Raw genomic sequence first — 21,381 nt, forward strand, 5'->3', positions numbered from 1 at the left:
TTCATTAAAAATAAAATTATCTGTTGGCACCTCTATAGCTACAAATTTAAATAATTAAATATCTAGCTCTAGAAATTTAAGAGAAACTTGATGATTGTTCAGTTTAGAAGACATCACAAGATGTACTTGCTAACTAATCTAAGCACTTTAGGAAACCTTCTATGGTAAAATTACAAAACAAACCATCTTCCATCCTGTCTTCTGTTTAGTGGATCCTTTTCTGAAGAATTTGATCTTCATGATCCATCACCTCCGGATTCCTAGAGAGTTCTAAAAGGTATGAATTCCCCAATAGTTTTTATTTCATTAGAGGATACTGAGAGTTGTAGCTCTTTATGATAAGTAGTTTCAAGGCATGAAGATGTATTTCTGAAATACGATGAGGAATATTTCCTATTTCACCTTACAGTTATTACTAAATAACTTTAGAGCCATATTTGCAAAAACTCTTTGCAAATCAGTTTCCCCGCCAGTCCTACAAAACGGGTAAATGTAATTCAAATGGACACCCATTTATGTGATTTGTTTGCACAAAGAACAAAGCTTACTGGAAAACTGTTTACAGAGAGTTTGGGTGCTTCTGATTGAACCTTAAAATTTGCATCAGATTTTTGTGCATCAGTATACCTCAGCAAGCTCTTATCCACCTACCAGTCAAACTCAGAGAAATTCTCCTTCTCAGCCCCACGGACCTCAGTATTTGCCTATTTTTACACACCAAAGAAAAACAATGAGCTTTGAAATGTTATTTGGTTTGGGATAGTAACCAGTAGCAGCATCTACCTGTTCTACTCATGGATACAAGCACATAAGTTTGTCTCCTAACACATCAAAGTGCCTTGCTTCCCTGTAAGAGGCATTTCTCATATTCTCTGAGACCTCAGCTATTCTAGCCTTCCACTGCAAATTAGTCTCACCTTTCTTGTTAAAGCCTAATTCTTTGACAGACTGCAGATGTTAAGTTATTCAGTATATTACAAAAGACTCTGAGTCATTTGCCTATGCTTTTGACTAGTTCTAAATAAGAAGCTGGCTTGGAAACTCAGCCTTATGGGGAGTCATAGACTGCAATTTTTACAGGAATGGTTCTGAGTTGTTTATGTGCTGTACTGATGTGAGATAATTAACAGCTGAACGTCTTCCGAAAGACCATGGTACAGATGGTGGTTTTCCTTAAGTATACTTTAGGTGTTTTGATTAGACTGTACTTCTCCAGGGATTGTGACGAAAACTACAAACTGAACTGAAGCATTAGCAGAAAAGAAGTCCAAATCAAAGAATGTTATTTTTATTGTGTAGTAAATGCAACAAGTGCAACTCATTCAAGGTGTGACTTCCTCATTTCTAGGACAAATCTTTACATATTACAAAATAATAACAAGTTACAAAATTATTGCCTTGTAACTTTTAGAAAACTGCTTTAAAATTATGTGGGCCTTTAAGCTGCTGGAGCAGAAGCTTCTAAATATAAATTGTTTTAACATTAGTGCCAAGCAAAAAAAAAATCACTGCATCTGCATGATCTGCACATCATTGAACATGTTTGATCTAACACGCTTAAACCCTCAATCAGTGCCAGAAGGGCAAGCCTTTATCAGCAAGCCACCAAGTCCATCTGTCTACTTATTCCTTTTATTTATAAATGCAAACTGATCTAATTTACCACATAATTCTTACTGGGTAAGAGAGAGAGCCTCAGAGCATTTCACAAAACTAGTCCTTGGCTCAGTCATAGCTGTGCCAGAGTAGGACTATCACCTCCAGTACAGCAAGCACTAAATCAATTCATACAATGTACTTCTTTGTGTACTGAACTGGGCTAAATCCAAAATCTGAGACTAAGTCCTTTTGCATAAAATGATTGCTCTGTTTCTGTGCTTAGTACAGCCTGCAGCCCCAAAAGTCTTGGGGTAGTTCTGACACAATAAAAGAAATGCTTATTCAGAAGACATGATCTTTCAGTAGGAAAAAAAAACACCCACCACCAACAAGAAACAGATGGATTTCAGCAGATAAATAAGGAATGAAGATTGAACTGACTACAGGGAGATTTATTTAGCAACTGTTTCCAATTTGTCCCTGGGATGTACAGTAGCAGCAATTGCCAGCTTGCTACTTACGTTGCATATAAACAAGCTTAAGTGAATAATTAAGCAACTGAAGTACTTGTTTTTCAAACTGTAGATTAAGTTTTGAAGTCTTACTACCTCCTAGCACTTTTTGTTTCTTGAGCATCCTGAAAATAATTGGTATTACTAGAAATTCTTAAAAGTCTCACAGCCTTTGGAAGTAATTCCAAATAGATATGCAAGCAAATCTAATGTAAGTTCTTGTATTTATTCTAAGAAGATAGTCCTAATAAGGATATTGTCTTTATAAACAACATTCATTCAGAGATAACAGCAAACACACCAAATAAATTTTGCTAACCTGCATAAGCAGTCTTTATATTAAATAAAACTAGGAGATTGTTGTTAGTATTGCTGGTTTTAGCTACAGCGATTTCTGTTCAGCTGAACAAAATGGAAATTCTTTGAACAACTGAATTTCTTACTAAACAGTTAGCATGTGCTGACATTTTTATTTTGTTATAGTACTTCTGCTTTAAATGAAATTAGTGAATTTAAAAGCCCAAGAGTTACTGCCATTGGCAACTGAAGTCTTTTGTGTGCCTATTAAAAGATACTGTATTGCAAACTTATTCATGTTGCTTGGCCAGCATATCTCAGTTCTTAACCAACAACTTTGCTGCTAGCCTTCGCTCACCCCATTGTTAGTAAAGACAAAAACAATACTGGATACAGCACTGGGGGCAGATACTGAATTGAATAATTAGGGTAATTATTGCAGAAATCATTGTGGATAGTAAGACATGGAGCACCCTGACTGGCTGTTTTGGTTGCATATTCTTAATTTTCTTCCTTCGGTCTCTTGTATTTTCCTGTGATGCCTTATATTGAACTGGTCTGACTAGGGGGCTTTTGCTAGCTTCTGAAAATTTGGGACTCATTATTAGTAATATTTGCAAAATGCTATAATGGTTTAATGATGTAGGCATTTGTCTCCTAGCAAACAGGCTGAGATGAACAAGACGTTTAACACAGATCATTGAACAGCTAATGGCAGATTTCAGGTATCACATTATCACCCTATGTTAACATGGCGCTAAAGCTAAAGCTGACAGCATGGCTTCTTCTTCCAATGCGCAATGTATGTCTTTATAAAATCATATGCAATTTTCTGAATACTAATGTATGCTATCATTTGTATATCTACAGCTCTGTAAGATGCATATTATACACGGAATGAAACAAAACTCTTCAGGCTTTTCATTCCTTTATAATTCCCTAGAGTTCCACAGATACTATAAAAAGCTTTAAGACATAGGTGTGTGAGAGTACAGTATTTCATATAGTGTTTATATAAATTTCTGAACAGAATATTGCACTGTATGAACAATCTTTGTAACTTCCAAATATTTACTTTTCTAAATCTGACCTTTTGTATGACTGCAGAAATTGCAGGATATAAACCTTCCCTTGTATATTCACAGGAAGCTGAGTTATCCGAGTTTTAAGCCAAATTCAAAACATACTGCAAAAGCAATTGCCACATTGTTTATGTGAGGAACTTGGTTACATCTCTGCCATATGGAGTAAAGTGTCGAGCATTTCTCTGAGCACATGTATCAATACACACAAAAAAGCTGATGTTACTTTTCTTCTTTTAAATCTACTGAGAATCCATAGACAGATGGACAGTCTGACATTTACATAAAACTTGAAACTGAGTACTTCATCAGTTAAAAACCTATAAATTTAAACATATGTTATCCAAACCTGTGTTTTAGGCTTGGTGCCAAAAATATTTTATGTATAACTTCTAGTTCAGACTGTCCCCTGTGCAGAAATCAGACAGAAGGAAGCCTGTAAACTCTCTAAAGTTCCTTACTATCCACAAAGTTCAGGAAATGTTTCTTAGTTTCCTTAGTTTTTGTCCAGCTAGTACTATGAAGGATGCAGCACAGCAGAGAAATACCTCAATTCATCCTTACTGAAAAGCTCATCAGGCAAGTGACCTATGCTGGACAAATCCTTGACTCCTCTCCAAATGATTCCTATGCTTTTCTTTCGAAAAGATTCCTAATGGAAATTACCACAGGGTCATGGGAAAAGGTTCATATGTACTCTTTCCTGCTTCACATATGCTTTTAAAGGCCTACTGTATTTACTGGGTTTACATTTCTTGATATTTTAGCCCTTTCAAAATCGTAAATGGCAGATATCACCGTATTAAAACAGTTTCCTTTTCTTTTTTTTTTTGGCGAAGGACTGTTATGTATCAGTTGTTGTAATACTTTTTGGCTACTTCTACGTCTTTCCTGGGAGGCAAGCTAAATATCATGAATAGTATGAATTAAGCTTTACTTTCTTATTGATTATCCCTTTTTTTTATTTCAAGCTGAGAACATAATTTTGTAACTGTTCAGTTAACCAAACAGTTCTTCAGCATTTAAAAGTTGACTTTCATCTATATTTTTCATTAGGGTACAACAAGTTTTCTGATACTGCTAGTTACTCATCTGGACTTTATGTGAATTAGTTGTGACCATCTGGCATACAGTTGCTTTTGGTGCAGACAAAAATACCAATGTGTAGCTCCCACTCTACAACTGCTTGGAAATGTCTACTTGTTGACTTATTACTTACAGTAAATAGAGAAGAGAATTTCTCAAAAAGCCGATGTTAGCTGGAATAGTCATATTACAACAGGATAGAATCATTGCATGTGGAAAAGAAACAGGACTCTAAAATATGTGCCACAGAAGATGTGACCAGAAAAAGTTATTCACTTCCCTTTCTTCTTGTCACTGTGTTGGTTATTAGAGCTGCTAACTTAGGTGGTTACTTAGCCACTATTCACACATATTGGAGGTAGCCCCCACTTCTCCTCTAACCAAGCACTACTTTTGTTGTCATGGCACCAAGGGTCCACTCCTGCCACGTCGGAACTCCCAGCCAGTGGAGTTGGACTCCAGTGTTGGACTTTACAGATGAGAAAAAGGAGAGGAAGCAAAGATACGCAGAAGAACAAAAAAGATGTCAGGAACAAATGGAGGAAAAAGGCAGAAATTTAGCATCCCAACTGTGCTTCTACATGGAACTCCAACCACCCATCGACCCAAAGTGAAGAAATTGTGGTTATGACTGAAGGTGCAACTGTCTTGTTCTTTCCCTCACCCCAGGATCTGCACTGCCCAAAGTAAGGGGTGCACCCTACTGCCTGGTCAGCAGTGCAGGGAGCTATCTCATTGCCCAGGCTCTGCAGCACCCAACAGGCTTCTCATGGGTTCCTGAGGCAACTACTGGGGATCGTGGGCCAGACAGGAGAGCAGCTAGATGGCAAGGCCAGGCTGCAAGAAAGTGTGCTGCCTGTGTGGAAACAGACAGTACAGATCCATTCACACCGTTTTGTTTCAAATGTCTCCCTCAGCAGTTCTTGTGTCCTTAATTTCAGAAGTGGCCTTCCTCCATTTTATGTTCTGATAACTCCAACTGTAGGTATTGCAAGGCCTTTCTATGTTAACTGCTTTGGTGCTTTTCAAGGAAAGGCAGTGCAAGTCTCCCTCAATCCTTTGAATGACTTGGAGTCCCATCGCAATCAAAGTCTACTTGCGCTTTAGTTTCAGTTCTGAAAAATGATTAATGCCAGTATTGTAAAATCTATATAAAGTTTCTTTAAATGGTCCCCTGCAACCACCTGCAAAAAAAAAAGGGTTATACATCAAAGACTCTTCATCTTCATCAGTTAAATAGATTTCCCAAATGGAACTCCCAAGCTGACCATTAGTCTTATGAGGCAAAAAAAGAATGCGTAATATAAAAACCTGCTTGTTCCCAACAAATGTAGCTAAGAATATTCGCACTAAAAACTTTTACCACAACAGCAAAGAGTTGGACTGAATAAAAGGTGGTGGCTTTTTTAGAATCACTTCCTGACACAGAGATCCCCAGGGAGCTTTTGCTGGGACTCAAGGAAAAAAGGAGCTTATCATCTTTGGAAGAAGGGGAAGGCAACTCAAGAAGAGTACAAGGATATCGTTAGGTCATGCAGAGAAAAAATTAGGAAGGCAAAAGCCCAGCTAGAAATCAATCTGGCCACAGTCATAAAGGATAGCAAAATATGTTTTTACAAATATATTAACAACAAAAAGAGAGCCAAGGAGAATCTCTATCCCTTATTGGATGTGGGGGGGAACATTGTCACCAAGGATGAGGAAAAGGCTGAGGTACTTAATGCCTTCTTTGCCTCGGTCTTTAATAGCCAGACAAAGCATCCTCAGGGTATCCAGCCCCCTGAGCTGGAAGACAGGGATGGAGAGCAGAATGAACTCCTCATAATCCAGGAGGAAACAATTAAGGACCTACTATGCCATCTGGACACCCACAAGTTTATGAGGCCTGATGGGACCCACCCAAGAGTACTGAGGGAGCTGGAGGAAGAGCTTGCCAAGCCACTCTCCACCATTTATCAGCAGTCCTGGTTAACAGAGGAGGTCTCAGATGACTGGAGGCTTGTTAATTGTAATTATTCTTGTATGTCACATGCTATTTTTCCTGAATGAATGAATTTAGTGATTATAATCTCAACAAAGGCTTAAAGAGGTCAGTAGAATTTGAGTTTCTCAGGAACAGGCATTCATTTCAAGAGCAGTTAAAGATAAAAACTGCATCCTGAGGACGCTGACAGCACTATCTTAAAGGTGCATGTGGGAGGAGGCAGGTCTGTTTCATTCTGGCACCGTAAGGGAAAAAAATCACTTACACACCAGGTCGCACTATAATGTCTATGGGCCTCAAAATGGGGCTAAAGAACAAAATGTTTTTGCTGAATAAGGTCAAATTTCTCACCAAAGTAAAGCAAATAACTTTGTAAGGCTGTTTTGGCTGGACGGCGGAGCCCAGAGAGTTGTGATGAACGCAGCTAAATCCAGTTGGTGGCTGGTCACAAGCGGTGTTACTCAGGGCTCAGTTCTGGGGCTGGTCTTGTTTAATATCTTTATTGATGATCTGGATGAGGGGATCAAGTGCTCCCTCAGTAAGTTTGCAGATGACACCAAGTTGGGCGGCAGTGTTGATCTGCTGGAGCGTAGGAAGGCTCTGCAGAGGGATCTGGACAGGCTGGATCGATGGGCTGATGTGAACTGTATGAAGGTTAAACGTGACCAAGTGCTGGGTCTTGCACTTCGGTCACAGTCTTGGGGAAGAGTGGCTGGAGGGCTGCCCAGCAGAAAAGGACCCGAGGGCGCTGGTTGACAGCCAGCTGAACATGAGCCGGCAGTGTGCCCAGGTGGCCAAGAAGGCCAACAGCATCCTGGCCAGTATCAGCAATAGTGTGGCCAGCAGGAGTAGGGAAGTGATGGTGCCCCTGTACTTGGCACTGGTGAGGCCACACCTCGAATCCTGTATTCAGTTTTGGGCCCCTCACTACAAGAAGGATGAGAAAGGCAACGAAGCTGGTGAAGGGTCTAGAGCACAAGTGTTACAAAGAGCGGCTGAGGGAACTGGGGTTGTTCAGCCTGGAGAAGAGGAGGCTGAGGGGAGACCTTATCGCTCTCTACAACTACCTGAAAGGGGGGATGTAGCGAGGTGGGTGTTGGTCTCTCCTCCCAAGTAACTAGCAATAGAACGAGAGGAAATGGCCTCAAGCTGCACCAGGGGAGGTTTAGACTGGGTATTAGGAAAAATTTCTTTACTGAGGGAGTGGTCAAACACTGGAACAGGCTGCCCAGGGAGGTGGTGGAGTCACCATCTCTGGAAGTGTTCAAAAAAAGTGTAGACGTGGCACTTTGGGACATGGTTTAGTGGGCATGGTGGGCTTGGGTTGATGGTTGGACTTGATGATCTTGAAGGTCTTTTCCAACCTTAACGATTCTGTGATTAAAAAGAGATAGCAGTCTGTTCCCAAAGACCCTGGTCAAAACTTGAAAAAATGACCAGATTTTTTATCCACAAAACTCTCAGTGCAGTTAATGGAAGCTGTGTGCCTAAATTGCCTTTACAGCTTTTAGAACCTCAGACTATGTCTACTTGCTTGTTCCTACATTTGCAATGTTTAGGTCAGAGAAAACAACAGTAAATTTGGCATGGCTGTTATTTTTTTCTTCTAGAGGAAGGATAAACAGTTCTAAAAATAAAGGTTGTCAAAGGTACTCTCACTATGTGAATTAATTTTATTCAAAACAGATTAAAAAAACTAACAAAGCTTGCCTAACTACATGAGGTAGTACATGTAGCAAAACAGAAGGCAGAATACAGTATTCTGAAATATGAAGAATATGAATAAGTTTACAAGTTGGAAGGAAATAAATTCAACAACAGAAACAAAATATACCAAAAATAAAGTTTAACAGCTTTTCAGTCTTAAAGCACCAATACACTTTTCATAGAAAGAAACATAGTACCACCACTACATGTTCTTCATATACCATAATATGGTAAAATTAATGCACAAGGCTGTTCACCATAAATGAATCTTTAAAAATGGTGAAGCAACAAATGACTTAATTGTCACTGGGCTCCGTACCACTATACTTCCTGGCCTGCAGGAGTATTTGCCAGGTCATGAGGAGCAAGGTTAGCCTTTATTACCATTTTCTTTAAGTTTTTTTTGAACATTTACCCTCATATTAATGTATAGTATACGGATACCATGTACAGCTTAAGGCCTCAAGCTTGCAAGTTTTTATGTATGTGCAGAGTTCTACGTTTTTGCTGAAACCCAATTTAGGCAAATTGAAGAAGTCACTTGGGAAAAATAAAGCACATGGGAAAAATAAAGCATGTACGTGTGCAGAATTGCATTGCAGAACTGATTCTATTCCTTAATTTCATGTTACTCCGCTTCTCAAGACAAAAATTTTCCCAGATCCTTCAAGGTTATATATGTCTTGCTCTCACTCACCCATCCCAAGTTAGCTGAATATCTGTGAAGGACTGGGACATAATGAATTCGTTATTCGAACTAAAGAGCTTAGCAGCATCCAATAAACATTTTATTAACATATTTAAGAAATAATAAACATGAATGGCCCAGTCTCTTAATAATATTTCTTTAGAGGGAAACATGCTAATATGACCAAGGACTTCCCTATATTTTAAATTTTCCATTTCATTTCAAAATAGGTATTTATACTTGTTATGTTTACTGTGAAATTGAAAACAGTCTAGCTCTTCATTTATGCTTGCATGGCTATTGCTACTGTAAATCATCAAAAAGTTATATGTATTTTTATTTTACTTTAAGGCATGATTTATTATATTGAATTATTTGGATGGCTTCTTTTATGTACATTGGAAATAAAAACTCAGGCCTCCCTATGGCATAATTTTAAGGTTACTGTTAGTGGCATATATAAAGCACCATACGATAAGATGAAGAAAACAAAGAACATTTATGAGCTTTGAATTAACTGTATAGGAGTAACTGCTAAGAAAATATAGCAATATTTAACACAGGATTCAAAATATTGTTATATATCATAGATTTTCAACTTAATTTTTCTCCCATGTTTACTTTTACAGATTTTTTTTCATTAAGATATATATGTAATTTAAACTTTTTGGTGGAAAGCAGTATACATCTTCTGTACAATAATGTTACAGCTTTATACAAATTTTATGAATTATAAGAAATGGCCTTTATTATTCTCTTCCAAGTGCTCTGGTTTCACTTGCCTGTTTTACATTTTACTTGCTAGACTCAAACAACAGCAAATACTCTGAATGCCTTGCTTCCTGGAGGATTCTGTAAACTGAAAGAGAAAAACATTCCTGATGTTATTATTAAGACTGCAACACTCCAGTGACAACTGTTTTGAATTGTTAAACACAATTCTAGGATCCTGTGACTCTTCTTGTGACTACTGATAACTTTGGATATCTAAGAATTTTTTAAAAAACATTTACAAACAAAATTTACATAAATTTAAGATTTTTTTTTCTCCCAAGCAGATTATTAGGAACAAATCATAACATAAAAATACTCAAATAATCCTTTCTGATGAGGGAGTCTGGTTTAAAAAATAAAGCTCTATTGAAGGAACATATTAAAAAAAGGTTTTAGGAAAAAGAGAAGCATGCATCCTATTCTCACTATTCTAATAACTAATTTGGAGAGAATTTGCAGACCTAGGAGATCATTTGTTTGTTAGTTATTTATATGCTGAAGAATATATTTCTAAAGAGAATTAGTATGTTACAAAAACAAGGGAAATGCCTTCTGAATGGAGAAATATCTGGCTTTAAAAGAAATGAAACAAAATACCTAACTGCAATTAAATTTTGTTAGAATAAATATTCTTGTCTTATAAACTGAACTAGCATGTCATATTTAATGGTCTCATTGTTTTATGTTTTGCAAACCCTGTCTGAGGCATATCTGTCTGAGGAAGGAAAGGGAAATGGAGGTGAACATACGGAAAGGCACAATGAAACAGGTTGCCTGCAACAGCATTACAATCCATCATCTTCTGCTTCCCAGAAAAGTTGCACGGAACTGCTTTCCAAACAGCTGACCTTCCAAAATTACCAAGATGGTAAACTACAAATAATGATTAAATTTGCAACAATTTTCCTGGCTACATCTCTACCCAATGAGGAGATTTATACGGAGAGCAAAAGTGTCAGTAAAGAAGCACTCTTTCTGAAGGAACTGGATGGTAATGGAGAAAGGCCAAAGAGTATGTAAATTAAGTCATCCACTAAGCAAAGGAAATCTGTATTTTGCAAGTTTCCAGGTTTGTTGAAAGGTTTGTGGGAAAGAGGCAAGACATTCCCCCACCCTCAACTAAAAATAACAAAAAAATACTCTATCTTTTCCTATTTCCACGTACTCTACAGAAACTTTTGGAGATTTTTTCCCACACAAATTTCTTGGAAAGCCTATAGTTTTAGAGGTAACAGTCATTCTTAGCTTACAGGACTGAAAGACTGGGATAATTTTTTTTTTTTAAGGTAATTTCTCTTTCTTCCTTTAGAACCTGGAGAACTCTTTCACGGATTAAATTTAATCTGCAACATGCAACCATATCAATATAGAACGCACGAATACACTAAGTACAACTAAACAGACTTTCACAGCATCTCCATGTCTTTCAGAAAAACACTATTAAAAACAGTCAAACCATTAAAAAAAGAAATTAAAAATATGTTTTAATGATTGCGTATTTTAATGTTTGTGAATATTATTTATGACCCAGGCTCATTGGTTCAACACCATGTAAATCAGTACTGAACATTTCATCATGAACCAATGAACCCATATCAGCTACTGGTACCCGCCTATTGCAGATGCTCTAACTTGGACAGAATAAATCACTAATGTTAATTATCAAAAAATCCAAAAGAAAGCAAGGGCAATTTTCTTATCAAATATTGTGTTAGTTGCAACAGAACTAGCAAAGCAAACAAGAGGATTATTTTATTTCATAAGCAGCTTTTTAGAGTAATGATTTATGAGCTTAGAGGCGGCAGGCAGCTCTGGTACCACAGCTTCTCCAAAGTCACCACAGCTGTTACACAAGCTCTGTAAATCACCTATGTTGGTTTATTTGTTTGGTTTCTAGCACTGACCCAGGTACAAACAGACACAATGCAAAACTTTCAAAGTCTTATCGAGGTGAAAGGTAAAGTGGGCTCTATACCTTTCTGAATATATCCCATTTTGAAAGGAAGCAACGTACACCTTTCTTTTGTCTACTGGCATAACATCAACATAACCGCCCTGGTTGCGGACTACACCAGCATGTACTGCTGCCCGGCAGATACTGGATATCTACGAAAGAATGAGGAGAAAATGAATTTTCATTCATCCTTTTATTTCACAACTGTTTAGAAGAAAACTAATAAAGACATTTAAACCAAGTTCTAGGAAAGATAAAATAATTATATTTATTGCATTACTAATTTTATTAATCTTACAGTATTTAAATCTGTTTCATAGGAATCAGGCCAGTTTATAGGAATACAGACACTGTCTCTTCAAAGACCTCCTGCAGCATGACTCCAAAATCATTTATTTCAGGCTATTTCAGTTAAAAGATCAGGAACATGTTTGAATTCTTGAGCCTTTCAAAATGAAAGGCCTGATCAGCCTTCACTTCAGCAGCAGAGAGGTAGTAAAACCCAATCCTTAGTCAATTATTATAGACCAGGAGATTCAGTTTAATCTCCAGCCAGAGCCAAACAGGAGGACCGTAGAACAGCCAAGGCACAGTGCAGTCATGTGTTTCTAGGAGGAAGTCCTACCCCAAAGGTGACGGATAGACTTCAATAATTCCATCTCTATGAGCAAAACCTCAAACAGCACTGAAATGGTCCATATTCAAAGGGAACATCACAATATCCTACCCCAGCATGGACAAATACTAGAAGATACTTAGATTAAGGGTATAAAGTGAGCATCAAACAGAAGATAGAAGTCTAAAATCATTCCTTAGCTATGACAGACATTAATGGCAGACTAATGCCTTTAGCTCCTCAAATCTGAGTGAGGAAATAGAGTGAGAAGGTGAAGACTCTCCAATTGCTTCAGAATAATAATTTTTAAATCAGGGTCTAATGCCATAGACTTTATGTAAGCAAAATTACACAGCATTGTTGGGCCCCAGGCCTTGAGAACAAAATTCCAAGTTGATGCAAACACAGACCCACTGTCAGTGAAGAAAGAGTTTGTATGTGAACTATTAAAAGAAGTTGAATCTTACAAATCGATGGGCCCTGACAATATCCACCCTTGGGTGTTAAGAGTTGGCTGATGTCATTGTGACGCCACTCTCCATAATATTTGAGAAGTCATGAAGAATGGGGGACATCCCAGAAGACTGAAAGAAGGCTAATGTCACCTCCATCTACAAGAAGGGCTTAAAGGAGGATCCAGGAAATTATAAGCACATCACTTACTTCAGTCCCAGGGAAAGTTATGGAACAAATCCTCCTGGGGTGCTATCACAAGACAAATGAAGCACATGATTAGGAAAAGACAGAACGAATTCACCAAGGGCGAATAGTGCTTGAAAAACCTGATCACGTTCTATGACAAAGTAACCTGCTTGGTTGATGTGGGGCAAGCATTTTCGACCTGGATTTCTCCAAGGTTTTTGATACAGTTTACCAGAGCCTCCTCCTAGAGAAACTGATGTGTTACGGTCTAGCCAAGTGGTCTGTGCGGTGGGTGGGGAACTGGCTGACAGGCCACACATAGAATGTGGTGGTAAATAGCTCCTTTTCAAACTGGCAACCTGTCACAAGTGGGGTCCCCCAGGAATTGATATTGGGTCCCACACTGTTTAATATCTTCATAAGTGATCTGGATGATGGGATCAAGTGTACCCAGATGAAGTTTGCCGATGATATGAAACTGAGTGGGGAAGTGAACACTTTGGAAGAGAAAGCCACCCTACAGGAAGACCTGGATAGGTGGGAAGAGTGGGCTAGCAAGAACCTTATGAAGTTGAACAAGGACAAGTGTAAGGTCTTGCACCTGGGAAAACATAATCCAGGAGTGCAGCACAGGCTGGGATCTACCTGGCTGGCAAGCAGCTCTGTGGAAAGGGACCTGGGGGTCATGGTAGATGACAAACTCCATATAGGCGAACAGTGTGTTGCTGCGGCAAAGACAGACAACAGTATGCTGGGTTGCATCAACAAGGGCATCACCGGGAGGTATAAAGAAGTCATTATCCCACTCTACTCAGTGCTTGTCAGGCCACACCTGGAATACTGTGTTCAATTTTGGTCCCCACTATACAAAAAATATGTGGACAGGTTGGAGAGGGTTCAGAGAAGGGACATAAATATGATCAAAGGACTGGGAAGCCTGCCATATGAGGAAAGGCTGAGAGAACTGGGTTTCTTCAGCCTTGAGAAAAGAAGGCTTAGGGAGACCTTTATCACCACGTTCCAGTATTTAAAGGGTGGCTACAAAGAAGATGGAGACTCCTTTTTTACAAGAAGTCACATGGAAAAGAGGAGAGGTAATGGGTACATGTTAATCCTGGGGAAATTCTGATTGGACACAAGAGGAAAAATTTTCACAATGAGAACAATCAGCCATTGGAATAATCTCCACAGGGAAGTGGTGGGTTCCCCAATGTTGGACACTTCTAAGATTTGGCTGGACAGGGTGCTGGGCCATCTCGTCTAGACTGTGCTTTTGCCAAGAATGGTTGGACCAGATGATCCTTGAGGTCCCTTCCAAGCTGGTATTCTATGATTCTATGATTCTATGAACATTCTCTGTGAAGTTAACAGCAGATTCATCTGAGTGAAACCTACATTCTCTGGCCACTAATTGCTCTCATGAACCTATGTAGCATAAATAATATCTGCAGGAGGTTTGCTCAGTGACAATCTTGATAAAGTTCATTTAAATAATTGATTTAAACTTGTAGTAAAAACTTTCAGCTTTTTAAAAATTTGTCACCAGAAGAATGAAAATTCTTAGATACTCCAGAATGTAGGTCCCAATCTTCAATACACAGCACAGCAAAGTGTAGTTCCAGCTACAGTGAATCTCCACTTAAAGCCAAGTTATTTTGTGGAAAAAGTCTTCACTGCAATAGGTCTCTCCACACCCAACCTTAAATATGTAGCCAATACAAATATCAACAGCTGGTCACACAGACCACTATTTAAACAACAATTGCATTTCTTCCAGTTATAACTGGAATAATTTATACCTCTTACTGTAGCTATTTTGTAATTGCAATGCTATATAAAGTCAGGAATTTAAAATGGCAATGATTTTCCTACTCTCATTCCAAGCACAGAACTTGCCAGCTTCACTGTTATATGGTTTGTCATTTAATGTAAGAATATTTCTAGGAGTAAAGATTTGAAATTGTTTATGCAAAGAATCTTTTGCAAAGACGCTTTAGAGTTTTTCTCTTCACACTGCTGGCTGCAGTTTTTTGAACATGCCAGAAGGGATGCCATTTACGCTCCTCTGTATTTTTTATCTTCCTCTCAAGGCTGCAAAACTTCTGTCATATCCTGAACACCAGTAGTTGCCTTATTTTTAGGATTACAGCATCCTTTATGTACTCATACTATGGCAGTACCTAAAGATCAGATTGATCGTGTGCAATTTCAAAAATACAGGGGGAAAAATGGCCTCTGCAGTACAGGATTACAGTCTAAAGAAACAAAAGATGAGGTTTACAAGCAACTAACTAACTACAGTGAAAAACTAGAAGAATGCTATTAATTACCAATACTATAATATAGTAGCAACTTTGTTTTCAGTTCATATTGGATATTTAAATAAAGCTAGAGGTACAACCGGGCAAACAAAAGATCAAAGTTTGTCACCTCTGTAATAGTAACCAAAAGGCTACATTTTTGGTATGTCATTAGATAGGTAGACACCTTCACATAACATTTGAGGGTAGCTAAGATATTGGCTGTTCCAACATTATCTGGAAGTTTCTAGTCAAGTGAAAAAAGAAAGGAAAAGTCAGGGGATGGAGATTTTGACAGAAGAGGCTGACTACTTGTTAGAAACTATTTCCATAAAGGATGGGGTCATTTGGTACCACAGTTGGTTACTGGATCAATGAAGTATGGCTAGGCTAATGCACAACATTTTAAAGCTAAAGGCAAGACGCTTGTATTGGATATGTGAAAAAGGAGAGGTCAGAAGAATGGGGTTTTGATGACAAATTGTTTTTCAAATGAAAAATAAACTGATATTCTGATGCTGCTTTCCAGATGAGATTGGAGAACAAATGTCCATACTTTTTGAATATATGAACAATTAAATTAGTATAAATTCATAATTATGAACTAGGCTGTAAGAACAGAGATTAATAAATGCATATAGTTTTATCAAGCTGTACAGAATATAATTTTTTTGAGAAAGTATCACTTGCTTTGAGCTTTGAGGAACTTCTCATGGGCTTGGCAATCTTCATCTAAATGGAATCAGATTCCAGTACTGATGCCATAATATTTCCTATACTTAGTAATATTATATCATCCTGATCATACTTCCTTGAACTGTTAAGGCAAACTGCCTGTAAATTTAAGCAGAACAGGATTTCACACTTAGGTCTACCACAAATTTCAGCATATTATTGGTATTTTACATTAGCAACCTTATACCACTTTCGTGAAGTCTTCATCAGATACTTGAGTTTGTTTCTTTAATTTTGATGAACTCACTCCAAAGGATATATAAGGCAGTATTTTTAAGTTAACATAAACATTTCATACAGCATTATATGACCCTGCTTTATTGGTGTGTTGTGAACCCTCTGAAATTCATTGGTATTTAACAGATCATAGAATCTGAATAGCAAGTTGTTTATTTTCCTTCTTCAGCTACTCAGCAAAATACCAAATATCTACCACATATAGCAGTACACTGCAAAGGCATTTTAACCACAAGCATCTCTCCCTCACCATCACAGGACTATAGAACTATTTAGTAGCTCTTTTACATCATATTGTTTATATTTTACCACAGCAGAGAATTATGGATACTTTTGCACAAGTATTAGGGAAGTATTTCCATATACGGTTACTAACACAAAAATTAAAATGTCCAAAGTCCTCAGACAGTATGAAAATATACAACTCCATCAAATTCTTTAGATAAAAGACCTTTGTTGATCTTTAATCCCCAAAAGGAGGCTCAATTTTTTTTTAGATTTGCTCAATCAACACCCATAATGTAAAGTAAGGTAAGAGATTCTCTTTGGAAAAATGTTGCCTTCTGTGAAAACAGCAGGATAAATATAAACCTTAATCTCTTTAGAAATTCTTATAAGGCAACTGGAATGTGGTTAAGAACTTCTACCATATACACATCTAAGGTGTGCCCATTAAAATAAAATTTTATCAAAAAGATCTGCGAGTGAAAGAATTTTCAAGTGAACTGTTGTAGCCTCTCCTTTTCTCTGTGAAAATGTTTGTTATTTTAGTACCTTGATAATCCAGGGACTAACAGCAACAACAAAGTACAATCTCTGTATAGGCAGGTGCTGCAAGATCATCTCCAAGAGAGTTCAGGCAATCACAATGGGCCTGACGTGATTCAGTTCTTGGGAAGGTTTTTATTTTATTTCACAAACGAGGTCATATTTAAAAGTGCTTTAAAAATATACTGTTAAAATGCTTGTCAACATGACACGATTATGAAATTCCAGACATAAGACTCAGAATGGATTAACCAAAGTTGAAAGGTGGAACCAACTTTCCAGCACAAGATAGAAGGAAACACTTTTTTTTTCCTGGTCTCCCAACAAGACAAAGCATTGCTATGTGGAAAGTCTTAGCAGTGGGGTCAACAGGGACACAAAGCACAAACGTGGCGATGCCTTTGGGCTGCATGAAGAATGAGTAATTTGTACTTCTGTCTGCTGAGAACGACACATATTGCAGTTCTTATTCATTACCATAATAGTTCTATTCAGCAAAGAAACTAATTGTACCATAAACTGAGAATAAGAGATATTTTTGTTTTAAAGAGCTTGCAATCTACCTCAAGAAAAGTAAAACAAAAGGACATCAAAATAGAAAGTAAAGAGCACAGAAGATGGGTATTATGTGAAAACTCCCCACACACATAAGTTTATAGAAGCTGGCTGTATGAAACATGGCTGTAATTTATCTGCCACAAAGAGGTAATAGCTAGCAGACTGGAAAAATGCAGTATGAAATAATGGGGGGTTTGTTTCAATAAAGTTAGGGACAGTCATTGCAATGTCAAAGCAAAAAAAACAATGGGAGGAAAAAAGGATAAAAATTCTGTGGGCCACTACTGATAAACCAGGGAACAACCTTTGCCAGGAACAGGGAGGAAAAGAAGTCACTGTAAAATATGAAATGAGTTTAAGAATGAATGTCTAATCAGACCAAAGCCAGAAAAGGAAAATTTTAACTAGATTTTCATTAATACTACAAAAATGGTTTTATAAATGTATCTTTTTGCATTAGTGACATCTATTATGTTGCTTGCTTTTTTTTCTTAATATCTCTGCAAAATCTTCATCATTTACTGAATGCAAGTGGCCTAAGCTGTAGTGCAAATAAACAGTCATGTGCATCCACATACGTATATACGCACTTTTGAAATAAAAGAATTTGCAGGAACATCACAAAAGCCCCATCTGGTTTGTGGAATCAACCAAGTAGGTCATGGACTGCAATTTCAAACACATTTGCTATGACAAGTGGGAAATGAATTCTCTGTATCTATGAACAAATCTGTCTGTGAATACATGAAAAACTGCAAAAGAGGACACACTTATTAAATAGATTATTGTCTATAAATACTTCATCTGAAACTAGTTCAGTAGTATACAAAATACCCAATTATTTAGTAAAATTTTCAATAAAAAGCATCTTAGTTTTAAAATAATTTAAATGTTAGCAACAAAGCAACATTGTAGCAAACTGCATAACACTGATACCATCGATGGGAACATCTGTACAAATATAGGTAAAACAAATCTGTCTAAGTTCCTTAGGACCCTCCTGTAAGAAATGGAGAGGAATAGACATCTCTATCAGGCAGGTCATCTCATACTGAAGTAGACACTCTGAAAAGGTCAATTGAATTCTGCTCTGCAGATGCCTATTTATCTCCTTTACCACTATACTCTATGTAGTACAAACTACTATAAACTTAACCTAGAATAGCACCTTCAGTGTAGATATCTACCCTGCCAGCATCTGAAGTTGATAAGAAGACGCCCATCCCTGGTTTCTTACCTGTATTTATGTGCATTTTTCCTAAAAGCAGTATGGCTGCACACATTTCTATACAATGGAGATGAATAATGAGATAGTACATCTAAAATAATTTTCAAGCATAACTATAATGCCAGTTCAAGTCATCTGGGACTTACTTCTCCAGCCAAAGCACATAGATATTCTGAGTTGGTCCCCTGTGTAAGTTAAACAGAAATGGATCTTGTTTCTCCTCCAACAAGGTCTTTTCTAACTCACTGGGAAACTTGGGCTGTAACCTTTGATTGCAACCACAGGACTGAAAGAAAATCATCTTCCACAAAATGGACTTTCACTGAATGTATTTTCACTGCTCCTCTGATACACATAGGCCCAGTTCCACATGCAGAAATCAATTTACTTCCTGAACTGGAAGTACTCACACATGTCACGCTACTTACAGACAAGAGTGTTTTCAGGACAGGGATCCAAGTTACTCAGGTGATCTAATAGACGCTAGTTAGTTTCAAAATAATTATGAATAAATATTTGCATATTATTTTCATACATTTCAAAGCACTGTAAAGTAGTGAAAATCATAATCTGACCCAGCTAGTTGCCAAACTATTCCTTATGACAGCTAAAAGACAGTTAAAACATACAGTTTACTGGCAAAAAAGCGAACCGCTCGCTCTGCTACATCCTGGCTTCTCCAAAGACAAAGGAGAGGCATGAAAAAGAATTTTCTTTTCATTCTTTCTACCCACTTCAGAACTAAACATGAGGTAGAAAAGACAGAAAACAAAAGTTGACTAGGAAACCAAACAACAACAAAAAATGCAGTATTAGTCTGTTAAAATAACATGACAATGTGAGATACTTTACACAAACATAACAAAATCCTGCTGCAAATATTTAGCTATCTACATAGGTAAGAAATATACAAAATAATGAGACTGTGGGGATTTATTTTCAGAATAATTTTTTTTTGTTAATTTAATCTGACAGAAGTTATGATTGCATCAGGGTCTAAAGAGCAAGAGTTTAAATGAATAAACACTGCCAATACTGAACAAATCAGTGGGAATTTTGATAAAAAACTGAAATGTAAGTCCAGAGTCTACTGAAGGTCTACACTGAGTTTTCACATAACTTTCTTTATCTTCAGCAGCTGAGTACTACTAACTTAAATGGGCGCATCTGAGAAAGAACTTTTGAAAAGACTGTGTAAAAATCAGCATATGGAGGAAAAATCAATATCTGTATTGATACAGATATCTGTATTATATCTTATTATCTTTACGTTGTAGCTTTTCATAGGATTTTATACTTCATTGTATAATGCAATATAAATCACTATACTTACATCAGAATAAATTCGTGTTCCAATTACACGAGCATAGTGTGGATTTGCCTGCATACAGTTGTGAGGACAATACACCCTGAAATATCAAAAATAAACCACATACAATTAGGAAGAATGATATCAGAGTATTACTATATTGTATTCAGCATCAGCATTATTGAGTATAAATCAATGTGATGATGCATACATATGGGTCCATACTGATACAAAAAGCTGTCAGTTTTTGAGGCTTTGACAATACGCATGAAAGTGTTGCTGATGTAAGTTGTGGTTCATAATAAAGTGCTTGAAAACATAATTCAACACGTCTGGTCTTCTTCCCTTTGTAAAAGAAGATGGTGTTCTTGTTCAACATATGTGAGTCCAGTAGAACAGCCAGTGAGAAGAGAGACTGTTCACTCATATTATTATGTTTCTAAAGCATCCTATACAAACTGTATAGTTGAATACCTTCACAGGAGAGGCATATCTGAATATGGATCTTCTATGATGCTGGTGACCTGGTGATGCAAGCCAATTCAGCAAGTTATAATGAGGGTGAGAACTTGGCACCTGTGGCTAAAATGAAAAACTTTGGAAGGTGATGACATTCCTAGCTGATTCTAGCAGATCAGAAAGCTACTGAAACAAAGACTGTCTTCATGAAATGGCATTTTGTTAACCTTTGCGCAAAATTCTCTCTGTGATTCATGCCTGCTATAGCTCCAAAATGCACAGGGAAACCACGTGGGAAGCTAACAGCAGTATAGAAGGTGTCAAGCATCTTGTTTGGCAATTGCGATATGCTACAAGGAAGAAGTGCCAGTCAGCTCCAGGTCTACTCTGAGCTGTTTCATTTAAAAAATGGGTCATGCTCTAATGGCTTTGGAACCACCCTCCACGGGGCAGCCCTGGGCAAGCGTTCTTTGGGATGCTATCCATGCTCTAATTGAGATTTGGCATGTCACACCACTTGGGCATGTTACAGTCTTACCAAACGAGTAATTAAAACAGGCTGATGCAGCTAGGAAGGGGATTTTTGTCTGAAGCAGCTAAGATGCCAAAGAGGCCTTTTGAAGATCCACTGATTTATGGTTGTGCAATCAATGCCACAGCTGATTACTACTTGTAACTCCTGAGACTACATTTTCAGAATTAAGTTAAGAGCATACACAGAGTCTTGAATGAATAAATGTTCTTGTGAAATTCCTTAAATTGATGCATCAGAATTAATCAGTCATTTTTAATTTTATTTTTATTTTTAAATTTTCTTAAAGACAGACCTTATTTTTCTCTTAATGA

The 21,381-nt window shown here is 37.4% G+C and overlaps 1 protein-coding gene across 1 annotated transcript in view; it reads right to left on the reverse strand.

The window, feature by feature from the left end:
* Positions 1-9,762: 9,762 nt before the first annotated feature.
* Positions 9,763-21,381, reverse strand: part of CRISPLD1 (cysteine rich secretory protein LCCL domain containing 1) — a gene marked incomplete at both ends in the record, with an annotated part of 42,545 nt that continues 30,926 nt past the window's right edge. The window contains 3 exons of the mRNA XM_082015261.1: positions 9,763-9,814; positions 11,705-11,835; positions 20,101-20,176. Of these exons, the coding sequence (XP_081871387.1) occupies positions 9,763-9,814; positions 11,705-11,835; positions 20,101-20,176 (259 nt within the window). The remainder of the gene's footprint in view (positions 9,815-11,704; positions 11,836-20,100; positions 20,177-21,381) is intronic.

Source organism: Phaethon aethereus, assembly GCF_964289735.1.
Source record: "Phaethon aethereus genome assembly, chromosome: 2".
Classification (NCBI taxonomy): domain Eukaryota; kingdom Metazoa; phylum Chordata; class Aves; order Phaethontiformes; family Phaethontidae; genus Phaethon; species Phaethon aethereus.